This window comes from Kockovaella imperatae (assembly GCF_002102565.1).
Source record: "Kockovaella imperatae strain NRRL Y-17943 chromosome Unknown BD324scaffold_7, whole genome shotgun sequence".
Taxonomy (NCBI): Eukaryota; Fungi; Basidiomycota; class Tremellomycetes; order Tremellales; family Cuniculitremaceae; genus Kockovaella; species Kockovaella imperatae.
In genome coordinates this window covers 318,352-335,138 of record NW_019028947.1, presented here as the reverse complement: position 1 = coordinate 335,138, position 16,787 = coordinate 318,352, and the positions used below count along the sequence as shown (strand labels likewise).

Genomic DNA, 16,787 nt, shown 5'->3' with positions numbered 1-16,787 from the left:
TAACAGTGGCAAGCAGAACTGGCTGTCTATAATCTATGGTTTGTGCATACCCGTGAATGCTATGCCTCTATGTATCCCCTTTCCACTGCAATCTCGGCATTCATGATGCTGCTAGTGGCCGCCCCCAGCCTGACATTATCGATCAAGCACACAAACTTGACATCCAGTACCGGGCACGGTCTGACCCTTCCCACACTGACACAAGCTCCATTCTCCAGATCCCGATCTAATCTCGGCTGAGGCCTATCTGGAGCGTCAAGATAGACAATGGCGCGTTTCGGAGCGGATGGGACGCCTAAGTCTTGGGCCTCGCATCGGAAGTCCTTGAACGCCTGGATGACTTGTTCTGGACTCGGCGGAGGATGTCTCTTGAATTTGACCGAGACACAGCCAGTATGCCCGTCAATGACTGGCACTCGATTACAAGATGCTGAAATCTTGATGGGATCCGAAGCGTGCAAATCGAATCCTTGTCCATCAGACGTGACGCCCCCGAGAATCTTTGACGTTTCCCATTCAATCTTCTCCTCTTCACTACCGATATAAGGGACGACATTATCCATAATATCCAGACTGGAGACACCGGGGTACCCGGCTCCAGAGATTGCCTGCATTGTAGTGACCATGACGGTCTCCAGTGGTCCAAATGCTTTCTCAAGAGCATACAGAGGGACAACAAGGCCTGTGGTGGAACAATTGGCATTCGTCACGATGTATCCCTTCTTCGTCGGCGGTGACAGAGTCGTACGCTGGTGATTGACGACGGAGAGATGGGAGGGATTGACCAGTGGGACCATGAGGGGGACAACGGGGTCACGACGGTAGTTCTTCGCATTAGAGAAGACAACGAGCTCAGCAGCACGGAATGCGAATTCTGGAGGTGAAGAGAGGGGGTATCAAGTGGGGAGATCAGCCAGAGACAGCCAAACGCGCAGGTCAAGTGAGCGAATGAGAGGGAATCAACAGGTCAGCAACTCTTAAGCTGTTTCACGTTCGACCCACCTATTTCCCCAGCGACATCGTGATCTAGCCCTGAAAACACCACACCGCATTCCGCGAATCCATTTGCATCCGGTCTACACTCCTGCACCACCATGCCCTTGACGTGCTCTGGGATCTCAGTGCCCAATTTCCATTTGACAATTTTGGAATATTCGTGTCCCGCTGAACGGGACGAAGCTCCAAGGGCGTGGATCGTAAAGTAAGGATGGACGGCGAGGAGTTGGATGAACCTTTGGCCAACAGTGCCTGTGGAAGCGGTCAATAATGAGACTCTGCTATGGGTGATCATCGGTGACACTGACCTGTCGCCCCTAGGATTCCAACCTTGATTGGTGAATTTTGGGATGGCATGCTGCGCAGCTTAAATGCGAGATTCGAGAATCGAGGAGCGGTCGTCTATGAGGAAAGATGTAGAGGGTGCAGCTCTCTTGTATGCTTTGCGACCTGGTCGTAGTCTCCTGCGACTGCTTGCTGCAGCCAAGTCTCTAGGAATGTATAGCTGCTTGAGTCGAGAAGTCAAATCATCTTCTCGGTAAGATCACTTACGTAAGAGCTCCTTGAAAATCACCCGGTTTTCCGGTTCAGGGAGTTCCATCGCATTCTTCGTGGATCCACCTTTGCTCACATTCTGATTCATCGTCTAGCAAGGTTTCTCAGCACCATGTCAGTCACTGCTCCCATATTCGACAAGGCAGACCCAAAATCCAAGCAGTGAGTCTGTTCTCCAATCCATGACAGTGTGTTGCTTCCTGTCTGGCTTGCTCAGACTGGACCATCTTCCATCCATCTAGAGTCGGGAAGATGATCATGCTGAGATCTAACTGGCAGATTGTTCCCTTACCACCTCCCCTTGACTCAAGAATGGGCAGAAGAGAAGTCGTTCTTCGGTAACACCATGATGATGGGATCAGGAGCTGGGATGTTCTTGAAGAACCCACTGTGAGTGTGGCTTTGAAGAACATTGCATGATTCCACGTGTCCGTTTCCAACACACGCAGGATCGTCTACGCTGCTCTCATCATCTCTGTCATCACTCTGGTCGGCTCGTCTCCTCTGCGTGCGCCAAAGGATATGCAATCGCCGCTCATGGGTATCGGGTGAGTGGTGGACCTCTCAGACGACGTCCTGGAAATGGCGCTCACGATGGAATCTCCAGCCTCGGTCTCATGGGTCTGATCACTGTCAACCTCCCCCGACTGATGAGCTAAAGCGTGATAGGCTAGATCCGGATCAGAGTCGCAGACTCGAATATACCTTGTATTATGGGCAGATGGTTATGCAAAATCTTGATTTGAACGACGTAGCTCAAACATGCAGTTCGGCTCTGCCTGGCATGGACGGATCGCTATCGATACATATTATGTAGTACGAGGACAACCTCAGTCTACAACTCTCGATTCCGTAGTGCGTCGACGATGTTGATCTTATATACAAAATAGTAGACTACTCCCAATATACGGCAGGAGTTGGACCTGTCCAATCTCCAGAGGACGATATATTATACAACGCATGTTTTGTCGCAAGAAACGTTCGAAATGTTCCACTCGTTGAATGGCGTGTGGAATCAGGAGACGATGGGACCTCGTGTGTCGCCAATTGTGTCGATGTATCGTACAACTTAATCGGAGTGAGAGAAAAAAGACATGTTGAGCGGAAATATCGTATAAGTACAGCCTTGATTTGAATCGCAGTCTCATCAAATCCGATAGAGAGAACGTCCCGATCGCATTTGATGATCGGATCGCGTTGACTGCGTAGATCACATGAAGGAGTTTGAGGCTATTGTCCGGCTGGGGCACTGGGAGCAAACTTTCTGCTCCAGTCACCGACCCACCACTTGTCGATACCGTGTGCTCCCCATCCCCTTTCGTGTTCGAGGCTGGTCGAGCGTTGCCTGTGTGTGCCGCGAGCTGAGCCGTCTTTATCGGACTCAGGGACGAGGGACTCGGACTTGGAGATGGGAGAAGAAGAAGACGAAGGACCTGTCCGAGAGGACGAGCAGGTGGAGGATTGAGAGGATGATGACTCGAGGGCGCTTGAAAAATGTGTCGAGAAGTAGGAGACGCGTTCGGCCAATTCGGATTCGCGCTCTTTGGCTAACATTGACTCGCGGGCTCGTCGAGCGGCTTTGAGATCTTCGACATGAGAGTAGCGACGATTCTCGTTATGCCCTGAGATCGGTGTTAGTGTGTGACAATGATCCTCTGAGGGCGTCGAACTCACAGCCGGAGCTACAGTACCGGCTGACAGTGGGATCAATCACAAGGTTGCCACATCGGTTTCCATCATCGTTGATGGCGAAGCATGAATGCTGAGGACGAATGTCAGCGAGTCCTTCTTACATAGCTTACTCCCGACTTACCACCGTACAGTAGACACTTCCCTCGCTCTGCGGTCTGATACAAAAGCCATGCTTAGGATGGTGGCACTGTGAGACACAAGTCAGCTCGATCCACTGACGGACGTGTGGTCATGCACACAAACGGGTGGCGAACAAGGCAAGAGACTCAACGTCCATGGGACAAATCCGACTCACGATGTCATGCTGCCAAGCGAATCGCTGAGCTTCTTGAAGCTGGTAAAGTCTCGAGCGAGCCCGCTGCTTGTTGATAGGTGCAGAAACGGCCAGAGGTGGACAAGTCGCCGAGGGGGAGATCATAGCGGACAGATCATGGTCATGGTCTGATTCATCAACGATCCGAGGTCCGTCAGCCTGTCCTTCTTCGACGATCAGGGCTGGTCTTTGGCCAAGGCCGGTGGAGACCATGATGGTGCTCAGCGAGGGCTGAACACCAGGACGAGAGGCAGAGATGGAGGCGGCTGGATGATACGACATGACCCAAAGATTGAGCGAGGTGTCGCGGGGTGATTAGGCGGGAGAGTTGGGTGGCGACGCGAAATCAGAGGTAGCTGTGAGAAGAGACCAGTATCAGCCGATTCGTCTAGGACCCGCCGCGATGCTCTGAGGATGTAGCTGATACAGTGGTGGCAAGAGGATAATGGAGAAAGGAGTCGAGGTTGGAACCAAACAAATCCTCTTAAAACGGCCGATTTCGGGGGAAAGAATAAGGAGGGGGTCAATGTGATCAGATTTGCTTGGAGAATGAGACAAGGGATGAATGGGAAGGAATCCCCTTTCACGATTCCACTCTTGAGAGGGGGGCCCACAGAGATACGAACGGGGATCGGAGGGGTGAAGGATGGGATTGAGAAAGTGAAGTGGCGAGGACGTGGAGACAATCACTGGAACCCCACAGACGGTCCAAGAGATCCAAGAGCGGCAAGTTTCAAAGGGGTAATAAGACGTGTCATTGAAAGGATGATCATGTGTATATGGGCTGACTCCTCGGAGCAGAAGAGGATGACCTCTCGCCTCGTGATGACAACGAGGGCAATGCACGGCGTAGGATGACGGGAGTGACACGCTGGAGGTTTGGGATGTGAAAGTGGAGGAGAAAGGAAAAGGGGGGTTTTATGTAGAGGTCGATGTTGCGGATCTGTTGACAAAGAGTGATGCTCACCTTGGAGGGAGAGTGAAAGATGGTGACTGAACGGCCGTGAGAACGGTAGCCTATCGAATGGTCTAATGAAAAGGATTGGCGTCAATTCAACTCTCCAAAATGTGATCCTTTAAGAAGGATGATTGCCACGTCTACAGCTATATCGGTGCGGGGAGCGCAATGAAATGAGAGGGGTGTGGGGGTGAGTACGACGATGAATCCTCTCGTATCCCATGGTAATCAATACTGTGTGTGGGTAACGTCCCCAAGTGTATATCATAAAAAGCATGGAGTGACACCATACGACCACGACGCGAAGATGACGACTCACGACGGGAAGCCACAAGGAATTGTCAGTCGCTTGGGCGACAGAGAGGTTTCAAGGTACTATAGTTAGAAGTGCCCAATGGGTGTGTTCTGAATGGGCGTCGCGCTGAGACGACGTTTTTGAGGATGTTTCGTAGTCAAGGGGAGTGAGTGGGATTGGGGGTGAGCGAGAGAGAGAGACGCGGTTGAGATTGGAGAAAGGGAGTGAATTGATTGTCGATCCAAGGTTGTATATGTCAATATAGCGACTACGGCTCAGGGATGTTGGTCATGGCGATTATAGCCATATCATGGACTCCTTTGGGTGCCTAGTGGAGTTTGAAACGAGGTTGTGGTGGTGGTGCTGGTGGTGGCTGTAAAGTTAGGTCATGCTAAGCGAAAGAGAGAGATGATATGATCGAAAGGGAGTGTGTCTGCTACGGGAAACCACAAGCAGACTAGTCCAATCCCTCAATTAGGAGCATAGCTCTGCTCATTATCAGGTGAGGAGGAGGTATGAGGAGGTGAGTCGAGAGTCTTCAATCCTTCTGTCCTGGTCGTATGGTCATGGCTTAGATGTCAGTGAATGATTGCCGCTGCACAGTGATCCCAGCAAGCCTAAGCCTGCACGCCAAGACAGCGCTAGCGAGCAAATGAGCCGAGATATGACCCGTCGACCTGTTGAATCTGGCTCAACATGTCAACAGGTACTCAATGACCCGGATGTAAAGGAGTGGCCTTTGGGCATAGGTCAGGATAGGAGCACATGGTCACGCTAGACTTACGGACCGGCTTTCCTCTAAAATCATGGCCTTTCGGGCTGGAGGAGGGAGGGATCCCAGCGGAACGTCAGCATCATGTCAGGATGCCCAAAGTGCGGGGAGGTTACAGCCTGGAGCGTGATGGAAGCCGTAGACAGGTCGAAGCGGAGTCGTGTTGCATGCGAGTGCCTGTAGCTGGCAATATAAGGGATGCGTCTGTGGAATACAACAAGGGTTAGGCAGTTTCGTTGTCTGATGGCTAAGACGAAGACACGTAGAAGTGGATTGTTCCCACTCAAAGGAAGGGAGTCTGCTTCGCTATCTTCGCATGGATTTGCTACACAAAAGGTCAGCAGCTCCTTAATTGTTCCAGCTTTGGAGAAAGCTCACTCTAGCATGACTCTCGCTTCGTTGACTTTTCCAGCTAGATAAGGTGATCCACCTCTATCTGGATGGTTGGCCAACATGAGTCGACGATGGGCCTCCTTTAAACGTTTCTCAGTGATAGGTTGTCTGATAGACGTTTGACAGAAAGAAGAATCGATTTGGAGAGGGGCCATCGCAGAAGAGAAGGTGACGGAGACCTCAAGTCAGCTAGGATTTCGTACAGCACACAGTAAATAAATGAAAGATGGCTCGGCTCGAAGAGTCCGATCGGGGTGGCATCACAGCGTCCTGAGAAGCGCCCTAGTACCGTCCGAACTCCCTCCTACCATCCTACGCGTAAACCATTCGACGCCTCACTCACTTCAGCCCCAGGACTTGCAAAGCCTCCGATTCATCCATCTTATTCTTGAATCCACCTCTGACAAACTGTTGACTCGCTCCCCGCGAGAGATACCTCCACGCTAAGCGTCCTCCGAATCCAGCAGTCAGAAGACCGAGACCTACGACCAGTCCTGATGCCATGATGGGAGGAAAGTGCAGATGGATAGCCGTGGACAGGTGAGATTGTAGGAAAAGTCCTGCCTCGTCTCAGACAGTAGGGAATCTCGGCTGCTTGCTGGGAGGCGAGGATCGTGGGCGAAAAATGGTGCATGACGTGGCATAATAACTGTCACTGTTCGAGCCTCTTACCATGGCATGTAGACAGCGAGCGACAGCCAACCTGTCCAGCGCTGTCTACATTCATGCCATTGCAGAGCACTCGCAGACTCCATGCAGCAGACCTCCCCACATTGCGATCAAATTGTAAGAGCTTTCTGATGAGATGTGGCGATCATGGATTATCCTTTGATGAAGGGATCTGCGTCAAAGGAGAGAGGTATCTGAATGTCTGGCTCACATATACGCTGACTAGGTCGTCTTGCCACCGCTCTCCACATCGTTTGTCTCTTTTACGCGCTTGACAGACGTTTGAATCAGAGCATACTCACAGGCGGAACCTAACAGCTTAGGAGCCCAACGGGACAGGGCCTACCTCAACGACCCTACCCCTCAAGGCTCTCATTGTACAAACGGTCAGAATCAGAGGCTTCATCTTTCGCCACTGCCCACATATCACTTCCGCACCATGGCGACTACGACAATGTCGGCTCCCACAAGCGGCACCAAGACGACTATCGGGGACACTGTCAGTTCTGGAGCCGGAGCCAAGATGGACGCATCAAGTATCATTGATCCGAGATATATTGCTCAGAGCCACAATGGCAAAAGCAAGAAGAGTGTCAGCTTTGCCCCAACCGAGAGAACACAGACCTTGGCTTTGGCCAAAGACCTAGGCTCAAAAATCACCCTGCCACCTGCAGATTCTCGCTCTGTCATCGCACAGTCGTCTCGAGGCGGAGATACCAGCACTGCTGATACCGCAAGCTCCTCCGCTGTTGCAGATACAGACACTCGCGCGGGACCCAAGAGTCACATGGAGGCCTTCACCAACTACATCGGCTGGAAAGACAACATGCAGGATATCATGACGTTAGCTCGTAAAGCAAGAAAGGATACTACGGAAGAAGGGACCGCTCGAAACTACATCCTGAGCCAACTGAGGGATGTCTGGGAAGCTGCAAATCCAAAAGCGGAGATGCCTAGTGTCATGTCATCAGCTCGAACCGTTGATCCTAGCACACTGAACGAGGAACTCATCAATGCCACGAGCGCAATCAAGAGCAAGCTCATGGCCAAGGCTCCAATGATACACAAGATCGATCAAGTCACCGGTGTCAGCTCGAAAGTGGCCGATCAGATCAATGGGTACTTTGCACATATGAAGAAACCTAAATCTTCCCTGAGGACGCTTGACAGGACTTTGTCAGAAGATGGGACCAGAGCCAAGCGCACAAGGAACCAAGGCGGAGGGCAGACAGATGCAACTTCAGCTGGTCGAACGTTATCCGAGGATATGGGGAGAGACCGAGGCGGCGGTGTCGCTGCGACGGCAGGAGAGCATACGACGCAATCCTCTGGCGGAGGACAACAGACGACCGAATCATTGACTGAAGGCCAAAAACGTCTTCTTGCAGCTAAAAAAGCGGAGCTGAACGATCGGTGGTTGCAAGCTCCCACTGTAGCGGGGTCCGCTGCTGGGTCGGCCATTCAATCGAGGATTACCGACTTGCATTCCAAAGGGGACAAGGATGGTCTCAGAGGATTCATCAAGAGTCTTCAGGGTGCCAATCGAAACTACGGAATCCAGGTGGCTAAAGGTCTGAACGAGAGAGATCCGATCGACAAGCGATCAACGTCAAACGCGTCGGCGTCTCAGACGCAAGGACGAAGCTCTGGTCCAGCGACTACAATGACGAATCAAGCATCGACCACCAATGCTCCATTGACACAGACGGAGATTTCCAGGCGGATGAAAGAGACGGCCGATCAATGGGTCAAATCGCGTCGAGGCAAACCTCAAGGCACGCCATGGACAACAGAAGAACAAGAAACGTTCAAAAGGGAAGTATTGCCTAGTCTCCTCACCGGCATGTCTCAAGCTGTCGAGACGGAATTGAGAGCCCAAGCCTGGCAAAAGGCCGCTGATGGAATCGCCAAGGTTCTTCAGAAAGATGATGGTACCCGAGGGTTGGAGACCATCGATACGTCTGGAAAATACACAATGACCACCTACACGCCGGCCAAGGTCACGCGAGAGGGCTTGACCAGTTTGGTATCTGATATACCACCAGATTTCTTAGGGCTATCGACGACTGGTGATTCCAGTTCAAGAAACGAGGGGTCCTCGCCGGCGTCAGACAAGCCGTCATCCATGCTGAGCAGATTGTCGTCGTATCTACCTGCCAGTGTGCAGAGGTCGGTCGGAGGAACGGCATAGGAAGCAGTCGTTGATGTCAGGTAGATTCAGCTGCTTAGAGTGAATTACATAGCTCGTCCCCTCGCATGCCGGCTGCTTGCAAGGATGATGCAAGACGCTATCCTTGCTTTTTGTGACGAGGCATGTGCCACGCTCAAGCTGCAGCGTTCTATTCCGCCACATTATTCATTTTTCCATAATTCCGCAAAATGCCGAGTTTCGACTGCCCAGCTCCCAAAAGTCCTTTTCGTCGAATTCAAGGTCAATTGAACGGTATAGCTACCAACCCTTCCCCATCACCCTCTCCCACTGGATCACCATGGCTCCCGTCAAGAAGTCCAAGTCTGCAAAGACTTCCGAGAACATCAACTCGAGGTTGCAGCTTGTTGTCAAGTCTGGAAAGGTGAGTTGGAGAGTGGACGGATCTAGGCGATTCGGTACTGGCATGATCGGTGGAGAAGGTGGAAGGTGGAAGGTGGTGGAGACAATTCACGCTGGTGCTCGATGGACTGCGGAGGCCAACATCAGGATATGAGAGCGGTCGATTGCTCTTGGTCGAGGTGTTCCATGTCTATGATCATGTCGATGACAGAGGTGCACGGAAAACGAGAGCTGGAAGGGAATGGAGCTCGAGCGGTCTATCTCTCTGATTGGACATCGAAATCGCACTCAGAGCAACTCGCTGACCCACGCGTAGTACACTCTCGGCTACAAGCAAGCCCTGAAGCAGCTCCGATCCGGCAAGGGTGAGCAGTTTTAACGCTTGATACTATCGCAGACGCTAAATAGGACTGCTCTCCAGCCAAACTCATCCTCATCAGCAAAAACTGTCCTCCTCTGAGAAAATCCGAAATCGAATACTACGCCATGCTGTGTGTGGTCTTCCCGTCCTTACGTGTGATATTTTAGTGTTGACGCCGTGAACAGGTCAAAGACCTCGGTCCACCACTACGACGGATCCAACGTCGACCTTGGAACTGCTGCTGGACGTCTTTACCGAGTTGGAGTCATGTCTATCCAGGATGCCGGTGATTCTGATCTCGTAAGTGGTGCCTTGTCATTAAGCACTGCCCTCGTCGCTGACGTTTCCTGCTCAGCTCCAGGTTGAGACTGCTTAGAGAGAAAATGCACATGCGTGGATGCATTGTATTCGTACAACAGGATGCGTCAGGGGTTGTCTTTTGACTGTGAATCATGCGGAGACAATGTGATTGAACCGTGGGACGCTAGGCATGCCTCGTGTCTGTCCATGGATGCTTCTGGTCACTTTCAGCAGTTGGTCGACGATTTGTGGATTCGCATAATCTCGACATCACTGCCTTGATCGATACCCGAGTCCCAGAAAATTTGCTCTGCTTGCTCACATGGCGGGATGTTGAGCAGCGTGATTGACATTCCGGCTTCCTCTGTTGACACGCCGCCATTAGCACGATCATATGTGGTGTCGAACGACCGCTTTCTCACCACAGCTCGACCTGAAGAAATCCAGGGTGGATCTGTTCCTGACTGTCGCGGCTATGATCGCTTGACCCCAAGGGCCATCGTTTTCTGTATCGATCAAAACCTGTATAGTCTTCACTAAGGCGGGCACAATATCTGGATCATATATCTGTGATGGTCTCAGCACGTGTGTAACACTTCAAGCGCGTCAACTAACCACATCTGCGGCGACAACTGTGCGAGATTCTTTGCATGAGTCGCGCCAGATCTCTGGTCGTTCCGCCTCAGGTTTTAAAGCGTCCATCCAATCCAGATGCGATACACTGATCTGACTCTGCATCCCATCTTAAAAAAACGTCAGCCAGTCCTCCCCTGGAGACTCGGGACGGAGCAAGGGAGCCTCACTCAGCTCTACGTTGTGTCTGAGTCGCCGGAGCGGCGCCTGACGGACCGGTTCGTTCTCTTCCAGACCGCCTTCGACATCGTCCCCCAGATCCGTGGCTGACACTCGCGCGCCAAGCTGAGCCAAGAGGATAGATAAGAAGCCTGTCCCCGCTCCGAGTTCAACGACAGACTTTCCTTTTAGGCTCGTGTGGTGACTGGAGCAGAGGATTGAAGGATGGGAGAGAATAATTTGTCCAAGATGCAGACTGGAGCATGTGCTGTCAGTCCGAACAGCACAGAGTCAATGAGAGTTGGGCTATCATACCTTGCGGTCCTGTGTTGGGTCAGCCAGTCATCTTTTCCCTCCGAGCATCACATCATATACCCACCATGTCCGCAGACCCGTACTTCCACCCTGAATCGCCATTTGCTCCTCTAGCAGCGTTAGAGCATGCTCATTTGGCTCGTCAGGTCTGTCGAATATGAACGTCCTGAATGACTGCCCTGGTCTGAAGATGAGCGAATCTCGTCAGCGAGTACGAATCGCCTCGACCTTTTCTCCACGCACAGGTCAACCAGAGATCCAGATTCGGTCGCTGTACCGGAAACCATCAGGTCAGATAAGTGGGTATAGATCCTCTCATCGATTTCGACCTGTCCATCCAGAGCAGCAATTGATACATCAACAAAGTGTTCGCGTGAAGGGTACGAGGAGCAACACACACATCTATCTCTCCACTGCCTTCACTTTCCCCTTGAATCTCCTTCACCCCGACATCTTCCAAAACACCCACGATCCTCCTCCAGAATCGTCGCTCATAGCTTGCATCAGGACGATATGGAGCTATCACAGGGTCCTCCATGATATGTCTGATGAGCCACTCTTGACTGGTCGGAATGACGAGCTGGTCGGCTGGGGGAATGGACAGCTTGTATACTGGATAAAGAGCATGATGCTGTCTTCGGAGAATCCGAAGTGAGGTCTCCAGCTCCACAACGTCGCCGCAGGGAATCTTCATCTTAGCTGCGTCGTGGCTCTGTAGGTGAACATCGTAACGCTTGTTGCTGTATACAATCCCGACCCACTAGACTGATGCCAGCTGGACGCGCTGATTCTGCGTTGGTGCGGTCTTTGTGCGATCACCACTTTGCATTTCGCACCAATGTCTCAACCCGATTTCATCATGACACTTTCCGCAAAATCCACGCAGTTTTCTCGGCCCCGCCACCAGCCACTGACTGGCATACATATATATAACCGGTAGATCTCCAACTACATCATCCTCTTACCTTTGTCTACGCTCCACATATCACTCAGCTCAACTCGATATCGGTCCAGCCTAGTCTAGTCCAGATCTCACTCCCACTCAACATGTCTACGTGAGTACTACACCGCGCATCGTCCCCAGCTCTGGCGACGCCTCGGGAGCTCGATGCTCCGACGCGCGCTTGACACTCCACCGAAGTACACTCTCACTGACAGTCTCTCAGCTCCGCTACTGCTCCTGTTCCCGCTAGCTCTGCCCAATGCAGCTGCTCCAACAAGACTGACGGTCAGACTTGCGGGTGAGTTGCGGATACATTGTATGCCACTGTATTGGCTGACAGTCGCGTTTGCGTATGCCGCCCCATCTCAAATCCTCTGGACTCGACCAATGCTGTCATGACTATCCCTTCCACCCTCTCTGCAACTTTTCGACGGCCCGTACGACCCACCTCACCTCCCTTAATGGACCTCTACTCCCCTCCCCACAGATGCCAGCAAGCCGGCGAATGTCAATGCTCCCCCGACTCGTGCAACTGCGCTAGCTGCCCTACTCACAAGGGATCCAACGCTTGCGGGTGAGCGATGCCCCTTTCTCTCTCTCGCCTTTGTTCACATACTGACGTTCATTGCTAGAGGTAAAGACGGATGCACCTGCAAAGCTGGGGACTGCAACTGCGAAGACTGCCCCAAGTCGAACAGCAACAAGACAAAGACCGTGTGCAAGTGAGTTGAAATCAGATCATCTGCAATGCTGTCCTGGCTAATCCGGGTTATCTGTTTTTCAGCTGCGGTGGAGATGAAGGCGTTTGCAAGTGCGAGAAGGGCAACTGCGCCTGTGCCAATTGTCCCAAGTAGATCGAGCCCCGAGAACATGCTCTTACAAGCAACAAGATGATAAGTTTAGTCAAGTCAGAGTCATTTCAGTAGTCCCACAGTCAAACAGTTTACAACCATGTAGTCCAAGGAGAATTGATTCTTATGCAATTGCCTGCATGGCAGAGTTGGACCGGACAAGAACGAGACCTCAAGCACCGCCTTGATTGTCGGAGGCAACCCACCGACGCCCACTTCACATGCTCGCTACCACTCAGCCGGGCCTCCCATAAATCTTTCATTCTCTCCCTGACATTTTGCTCTCGCAAATGACTGGGTGAGATCAGGCGATCGTATGTGACCATGCGCAGAGCACAAGGTACAGGGACGATGCAGATCCTCGGGTGGGGGTCATCATTGTGGTAGCTGTTGAGAAGATAGAGTGTGGAGGAAGGAGGGCATGCGGTCAATGTAAATGGACAGATAGTGTTGAGGGACTCGGCCTGGACAACTTGATCAGTTGAAAAATGTTTTTGGTGAGATCTCGGTCGATGCCAGGGTCAATGATGGATGACTGGGTCAGGCCAACCATCTCGTCCGTTGGTATCTCGGACAGAGTCTCGAATCATCAATGATACATGAGCGGGGTGATTATCTCTCAAATCCAAATACACCTGAGGGAATCGGGTCAGCTCGATACAGAAAAACATGTTTGGATCTGCTGACTGACATCTGTCCAATGGTTCCCACACCCCCTCAAGCCAGCGGTGTGATGAGCCTGTCCGAAGATGTCAGCAAATCTATTGAAAATGCCCTTTCGGACCCAGAACTCACTTGATAAGCGATGGCTGAGGAGACGAGTTTCTGTATCCGATGTAAATGATCATAGGGATCCAGCCGACAGTGACAATGGTCTAGAGGGAAGGAACGAAGTCGAGACGTCAGCAAAGATGGACGCAAGCGCAGAAGTGTTACTGAAATCGTCAATATACCACCAACCTTTGCGACGCTAAGCATGATTTGTCACGTCAGCTCGCATGAAGGATCCGAGACACAGTATATCTCACCCCACAGCTGCGTTGAACCTGTCCTTCGTCTCGTCTGAGAATGGCATCGTGTCTGGTGATGAAGATGATGGCTCTGGAGGATATCGAGTACGAAATTTGAAGTCTTGGAGAACTTCAGCAAAATGAGACAAACATAATTACCTAAAGAGGGAAATCTCTCTCATTTGCTTGTCGGATGGCAGTCATTGCATTTAGATGCCTCAGTATCGCTTTACAAAAGGTCGCGGACTACAGCCTACTGAGGCCCAAAGGTCCTGACGGGCCTCTGAGCCAGGCATCGCTCCACACTCAGCTCAAAAGGCGTCTTCCCTCTCCATCCCCCACCCTTAGCCACGATCATCGGGCCATTCTTCCCACTGACCATGCCCACTCCAACACCCATCCCGTCCTGAGCCATTTCTCCATCGGCACCGCCAGCTATCCCTAAACCAGATCGCGAGCTTGTCACGTCTCTCGTAGTCCCAAGCAGCGATTGATAGCTCAGACGCCTCGCAGCTTGTTTCGTACTCGTCGTGCTGACGCCCAGCTCTCTCATCGACCGGATCAAGCTCTCATGAGCGTCTCGGTAGTCTCCTCTTGATAGACCGATACCCGAGTGCTCGTCGAGATTATCGATACTGATCTCCCACTGTGGTCTCGTCGCCTTTTTCTGAGGTAAGAAACGAGAAATCAAATGGGCCGTCTCGGCAGAGGTCGATGAGTGACCCAAGGAGTGATGGTAGAGTACTGGGTCATTGGTGCTCTGAAGCTTGGACGCTTTAGTCGTCACTTCCAAAGCTGTCTGACGTCGTCGCGGAGTCGTCAGTGTCGCTGACGAGGTCGTTCTAGAACGCGGGTGCGAGGTGGTAGAAGAGGATGGCGAGGGCTGAGGCCGAAGATGACTTTGGAGACTCTTTGTGGAGGAGATGGATGCCTGCCTCCTCTCCATCGGTCTAGACTTGGCCGGTGTTGACGATCCACTGGATCCATTTGGTAACGTCGCGCTACGTTTCACGGGAGTTCCGAGCTCTCCATCTTCTGGGATATCCCATCCATGTCCCGTTGCGACCTCTCGATATACCACAGGTGGAGCGATTGGCGGGTGATGCATCGACGGCCCACGCTCTTTGACGGGAGAATTGGACGCCGTCCCCGATCGTGATGGCGGGAGACCGGAGCGGTACCCAGTGGGAGAGTTGAGAGGGTGGGGTGGAGCACGGAGTGATTGCAGTGATCTGAGGGATGAATTGGATGGGCGATGGCGTAAACGATGAGTTGAATTGGCCGCAGAAACATGACGTTGATGCGGTCGTCCACTCCCAATAGCATCAGCAGGTGCAGACTTTCTCATTCGGCTGGTTCGAGGCGTATCATCCGTCATGGGTTGTGATGTCGGAACTGGCTCATCCCGCTTGCCAATGGTGGGAGCTTTCGGACTGGATCCATGAGACTTGTTGATGAGAATCTGACCATCCTCATCATCTTCCTCTTCTTCCTCGGTCTGATCCATGCTGCTTTCTGTCACTCGTCGATTCATGACAGGCGCGTGATGAGTCCCGTTGGAGACTGATCGCGTTCTTTCACCTCCACCTTGACTTAGCGCTGAGAAACTTTTCTGATGTCGAAGTTGATGAGCGGGCATGACATGGGTTGAATCGTTCCAATGGGGCATCATCTCGTTGATATGTTTCTGAGCATTCGTCTGAGGATCCCCGACCGCTTGGGGTCCTGCAAACCCGAGTGTTCGCTGCCGAGGATGTAACGGACCTGAGGATGCTGATCCATTGGATCCTCCTGACCCAACGAGATCACCGCTACCGATCGCCTGAAGAGCCAACGGAGACGTGATTATAGATCGAGAGCGAGAGGGAGGTTGAGCCTGCGTATCACTTTGCGTCCTTCTCATTGGCGTACTGGCCTCAGCAGCGACAATCTTCGCTTTGCCTTTAAGCTTGGTCGATGAGGCCGAGGGTCGGACTGGAGGCTGAGCTTGCTTTTCATCCCCACTCTCTTCCCATTCTTCTTCAGATGATTCGACGGGCCGTGAGACTGCTTCACCATCCTCGTCCACTACCTCTACAGATTCTCCACTCCGCTTGCGGTCTTTGATCTTGGGTCGTACAGCGAGAGCTTGATCAGATGGATTGGATGTCAGAGAGGTTGTCCGAGACAAACGAGGGAGGTGTGTGTCGGATCGAGAGGATTTGTTGAGGGGTCTCTGAAAAGAGACGAGCTCCATCAGCTACATCGCAACACTGTATAGATCTTCTCGAGACTTACATCACTCGACACTCTTCGCTTGCCTTTCCCGACTTCTGCTCCAGCAGCTTCCAATGCATGCATGGCTAGACCTGCCGCCAGAGCTCGCTTCCCTGATTCCGTCTCACTCCCTCTCCTTCCGCTCGTGTGCGCTCCAGTGGACGGCTTGCGTTTGGCATGATGCCCATGAGATGTATGATGACCGTGAAGACCGGACCCCTTACGTTGAGGTGCAGGCGGATGACGATGCACAGTTGACGTTGCAGATGGTGAGATGAGAGTCGTTCCTGATGAGACAGACATGGTGTCAGGGAGGGCGGCGGCGATAGAGTAAGAGGTCAGGGTGAGAGGACTGCGTTGATGTGATATACACTCCTGGTAACGTGCGCTGTCTCTAAACCTCCGGTGACTCTGCTTCCATACTTGTTTGAGCCGTCAGACGATTTAGTGCTTTCGGTGTGAGGTCAAGATACACTCCACTTGGTATTAGACTGGTGTCAGACAGCGGCATTCAGCATTCGGTTCCGCCTAAAGAGCCGAGAGTGAGCCACCATCAGAATGCCATGACGTGGACTTCGAGTGAGACCCGGTCTTATCAATTTTAAGCATATTATCTCACGCGACTGCTGTTGCCTTATCAGCTATTTGATCGCCTCTTCTCTCTTATCTATAGGTGGGATTTTTCTTTCCGGGCTCTTTTGTGTCCAATTCTGGACTAGCCTCAATTGAGGAAGGGGGGGAAGGGGCGGGGGTGGCGGGTCCGTG

General features: G+C 52.2%; 11 protein-coding genes across 11 annotated transcripts; 4 read left to right on the top strand and 7 right to left on the bottom strand.

Moving 5' to 3' along the window:
• Nucleotides 1-22: 22 nt before the first annotated feature.
• BD324DRAFT_626935 (semialdehyde dehydrogenase) lies at nucleotides 23-1,504 on the bottom strand. Its single transcript, XM_022015947.1, has 3 exons — nucleotides 1,305-1,504; nucleotides 1,003-1,248; nucleotides 23-874 (listed from the first exon to the last, which is right to left on the bottom strand). Exons 1-3 carry the CDS (start codon nucleotides 1,351-1,353, stop codon nucleotides 60-62), a joined length of 1,110 nt encoding a protein of 369 aa, XP_021870790.1. The 5' UTR covers nucleotides 1,354-1,504; the 3' UTR covers nucleotides 23-59.
• A 102-nt stretch (nucleotides 1,505-1,606) lies between these two features.
• Nucleotides 1,607-2,335, top strand: BD324DRAFT_681488 (hypothetical protein). The gene is made up of 4 exons (XM_022019122.1): nucleotides 1,607-1,713; nucleotides 1,831-1,941; nucleotides 2,001-2,099; nucleotides 2,159-2,335. The coding sequence occupies exons 1-4, from the start codon at nucleotides 1,664-1,666 to the stop codon at nucleotides 2,208-2,210; spliced, it is 312 nt and encodes a 103-aa protein (XP_021870789.1). The 5' UTR covers nucleotides 1,607-1,663; the 3' UTR covers nucleotides 2,211-2,335.
• A 446-nt stretch (nucleotides 2,336-2,781) lies between these two features.
• Nucleotides 2,782-3,769, bottom strand: BD324DRAFT_608786 (hypothetical protein; the record flags this gene model as incomplete). The annotated part of the gene is made up of 4 exons (XM_022014122.1): nucleotides 2,782-3,173; nucleotides 3,226-3,313; nucleotides 3,365-3,430; nucleotides 3,539-3,769. The coding sequence occupies 4 exons, from the start codon at nucleotides 3,767-3,769 to the stop codon at nucleotides 2,782-2,784; spliced, it is 777 nt and encodes a 258-aa protein (XP_021870788.1).
• Nucleotides 3,770-4,583: 814 nt separating this feature from the next.
• BD324DRAFT_626929 (hypothetical protein) lies at nucleotides 4,584-4,826 on the bottom strand. Its single transcript, XM_022015946.1, has one exon. The coding sequence runs from the start codon at nucleotides 4,789-4,791 to the stop codon at nucleotides 4,633-4,635; it is 159 nt and encodes a 52-aa protein (XP_021870787.1). The 5' UTR covers nucleotides 4,792-4,826; the 3' UTR covers nucleotides 4,584-4,632.
• Nucleotides 4,827-5,726: 900 nt separating this feature from the next.
• On the bottom strand, nucleotides 5,727-6,568 carry BD324DRAFT_626925 (hypothetical protein). The gene is made up of 3 exons (XM_022015945.1): nucleotides 6,318-6,568; nucleotides 5,960-6,082; nucleotides 5,727-5,906 (listed from the first exon to the last, which is right to left on the bottom strand). The coding sequence occupies exons 1-3, from the start codon at nucleotides 6,476-6,478 to the stop codon at nucleotides 5,888-5,890; spliced, it is 303 nt and encodes a 100-aa protein (XP_021870786.1). The 5' UTR covers nucleotides 6,479-6,568; the 3' UTR covers nucleotides 5,727-5,887.
• Nucleotides 6,569-7,507: 939 nt separating this feature from the next.
• BD324DRAFT_626923 (hypothetical protein) lies at nucleotides 7,508-8,921 on the top strand. The gene has a single exon (XM_022015944.1). The coding sequence runs from the start codon at nucleotides 7,593-7,595 to the stop codon at nucleotides 8,832-8,834; it is 1,242 nt and encodes a 413-aa protein (XP_021870785.1). The 5' UTR covers nucleotides 7,508-7,592; the 3' UTR covers nucleotides 8,835-8,921.
• Nucleotides 8,922-9,078: 157 nt separating this feature from the next.
• Nucleotides 9,079-9,956, top strand: BD324DRAFT_626921 (putative 60S ribosomal protein l30-1). Its single transcript, XM_022015943.1, has 5 exons — nucleotides 9,079-9,216; nucleotides 9,511-9,559; nucleotides 9,616-9,685; nucleotides 9,741-9,855; nucleotides 9,911-9,956. Exons 1-5 carry the CDS (start codon nucleotides 9,133-9,135, stop codon nucleotides 9,929-9,931), a joined length of 339 nt encoding a protein of 112 aa, XP_021870784.1. The 5' UTR covers nucleotides 9,079-9,132; the 3' UTR covers nucleotides 9,932-9,956.
• Nucleotides 9,957-10,082: 126 nt separating this feature from the next.
• Nucleotides 10,083-11,656, bottom strand: BD324DRAFT_651199 (putative methyltransferase-domain-containing protein; the record flags this gene model as incomplete). Its single annotated transcript, XM_022018291.1, has 8 exons — nucleotides 10,083-10,219; nucleotides 10,278-10,422; nucleotides 10,471-10,598; nucleotides 10,659-10,903; nucleotides 10,963-10,971; nucleotides 11,027-11,146; nucleotides 11,206-11,291; nucleotides 11,363-11,656. The coding sequence occupies 8 exons, from the start codon at nucleotides 11,654-11,656 to the stop codon at nucleotides 10,083-10,085; spliced, it is 1,164 nt and encodes a 387-aa protein (XP_021870783.1).
• Nucleotides 11,657-12,009: 353 nt separating this feature from the next.
• On the top strand, nucleotides 12,010-12,759 carry BD324DRAFT_608784 (hypothetical protein; the record flags this gene model as incomplete). The annotated part of the gene is made up of 5 exons (XM_022014121.1): nucleotides 12,010-12,017; nucleotides 12,129-12,203; nucleotides 12,393-12,479; nucleotides 12,538-12,627; nucleotides 12,690-12,759. The coding sequence occupies 5 exons, from the start codon at nucleotides 12,010-12,012 to the stop codon at nucleotides 12,757-12,759; spliced, it is 330 nt and encodes a 109-aa protein (XP_021870782.1).
• Nucleotides 12,760-13,473: 714 nt separating this feature from the next.
• On the bottom strand, nucleotides 13,474-13,831 carry BD324DRAFT_651197 (hypothetical protein; the record flags this gene model as incomplete). Its single annotated transcript, XM_022018290.1, has 4 exons — nucleotides 13,474-13,495; nucleotides 13,552-13,631; nucleotides 13,717-13,726; nucleotides 13,785-13,831. 4 exons carry the CDS (start codon nucleotides 13,829-13,831, stop codon nucleotides 13,474-13,476), a joined length of 159 nt encoding a protein of 52 aa, XP_021870781.1.
• Nucleotides 13,832-14,019: 188 nt separating this feature from the next.
• On the bottom strand, nucleotides 14,020-16,325 carry BD324DRAFT_651196 (hypothetical protein; the record flags this gene model as incomplete). The annotated part of the gene is made up of 2 exons (XM_022018289.1): nucleotides 14,020-15,981; nucleotides 16,044-16,325. 2 exons carry the CDS (start codon nucleotides 16,323-16,325, stop codon nucleotides 14,020-14,022), a joined length of 2,244 nt encoding a protein of 747 aa, XP_021870780.1.
• Nucleotides 16,326-16,787: the final 462 nt, after the last annotated feature.

Excerpts from the sequence above, each read along its gene's own strand:
- BD324DRAFT_626935 (XM_022015947.1), bottom strand. The coding sequence starts at position 1,353 with ATGCCATCCCAAAATTCACCAATCAAGGTTGGAATCCTAGGGGCGACA. Across the intron at positions 1,249-1,304 it reads TGGAATCCTAGGGGCGACAG|GCACTGTTGGCCAAAGGTTC; the intron begins GTCAGTGTCACC and ends CCGCTTCCACAG. Across the intron at positions 875-1,002 it reads CGATGTCGCTGGGGAAATAG|AATTCGCATTCCGTGCTGCT; the intron begins GTGGGTCGAACG and ends CTTCACCTCCAG.
- BD324DRAFT_681488 (XM_022019122.1), top strand. The coding sequence starts at position 1,664 with ATGTCAGTCACTGCTCCCATATTCGACAAGGCAGACCCAAAATCCAAG. Across the intron at positions 1,942-2,000 it reads ATGTTCTTGAAGAACCCACT|GATCGTCTACGCTGCTCTCA; the intron begins GTGAGTGTGGCT and ends CAACACACGCAG. Across the intron at positions 2,100-2,158 it reads TCGCCGCTCATGGGTATCGG|CCTCGGTCTCATGGGTCTGA; the intron begins GTGAGTGGTGGA and ends TGGAATCTCCAG.
- BD324DRAFT_626929 (XM_022015946.1), bottom strand. The coding sequence starts at position 4,791 with ATGCTTTTTATGATATACACTTGGGGACGTTACCCACACACAGTATTG.
- BD324DRAFT_626925 (XM_022015945.1), bottom strand. The coding sequence starts at position 6,478 with ATGGCATCAGGACTGGTCGTAGGTCTCGGTCTTCTGACTGCTGGATTC. Across the intron at positions 6,083-6,317 it reads TTGCAAGTCCTGGGGCTGAA|ACAACCTATCACTGAGAAAC; the intron begins GTGAGTGAGGCG and ends AACGTCTATCAG.
- BD324DRAFT_626923 (XM_022015944.1), top strand. The coding sequence starts at position 7,593 with ATGCCTAGTGTCATGTCATCAGCTCGAACCGTTGATCCTAGCACACTG.
- BD324DRAFT_626921 (XM_022015943.1), top strand. The coding sequence starts at position 9,133 with ATGGCTCCCGTCAAGAAGTCCAAGTCTGCAAAGACTTCCGAGAACATC. Across the intron at positions 9,560-9,615 it reads GCAGCTCCGATCCGGCAAGG|CCAAACTCATCCTCATCAGC; the intron begins GTGAGCAGTTTT and ends ACTGCTCTCCAG. Across the intron at positions 9,856-9,910 it reads ATGCCGGTGATTCTGATCTC|CTCCAGGTTGAGACTGCTTA; the intron begins GTAAGTGGTGCC and ends TTTCCTGCTCAG.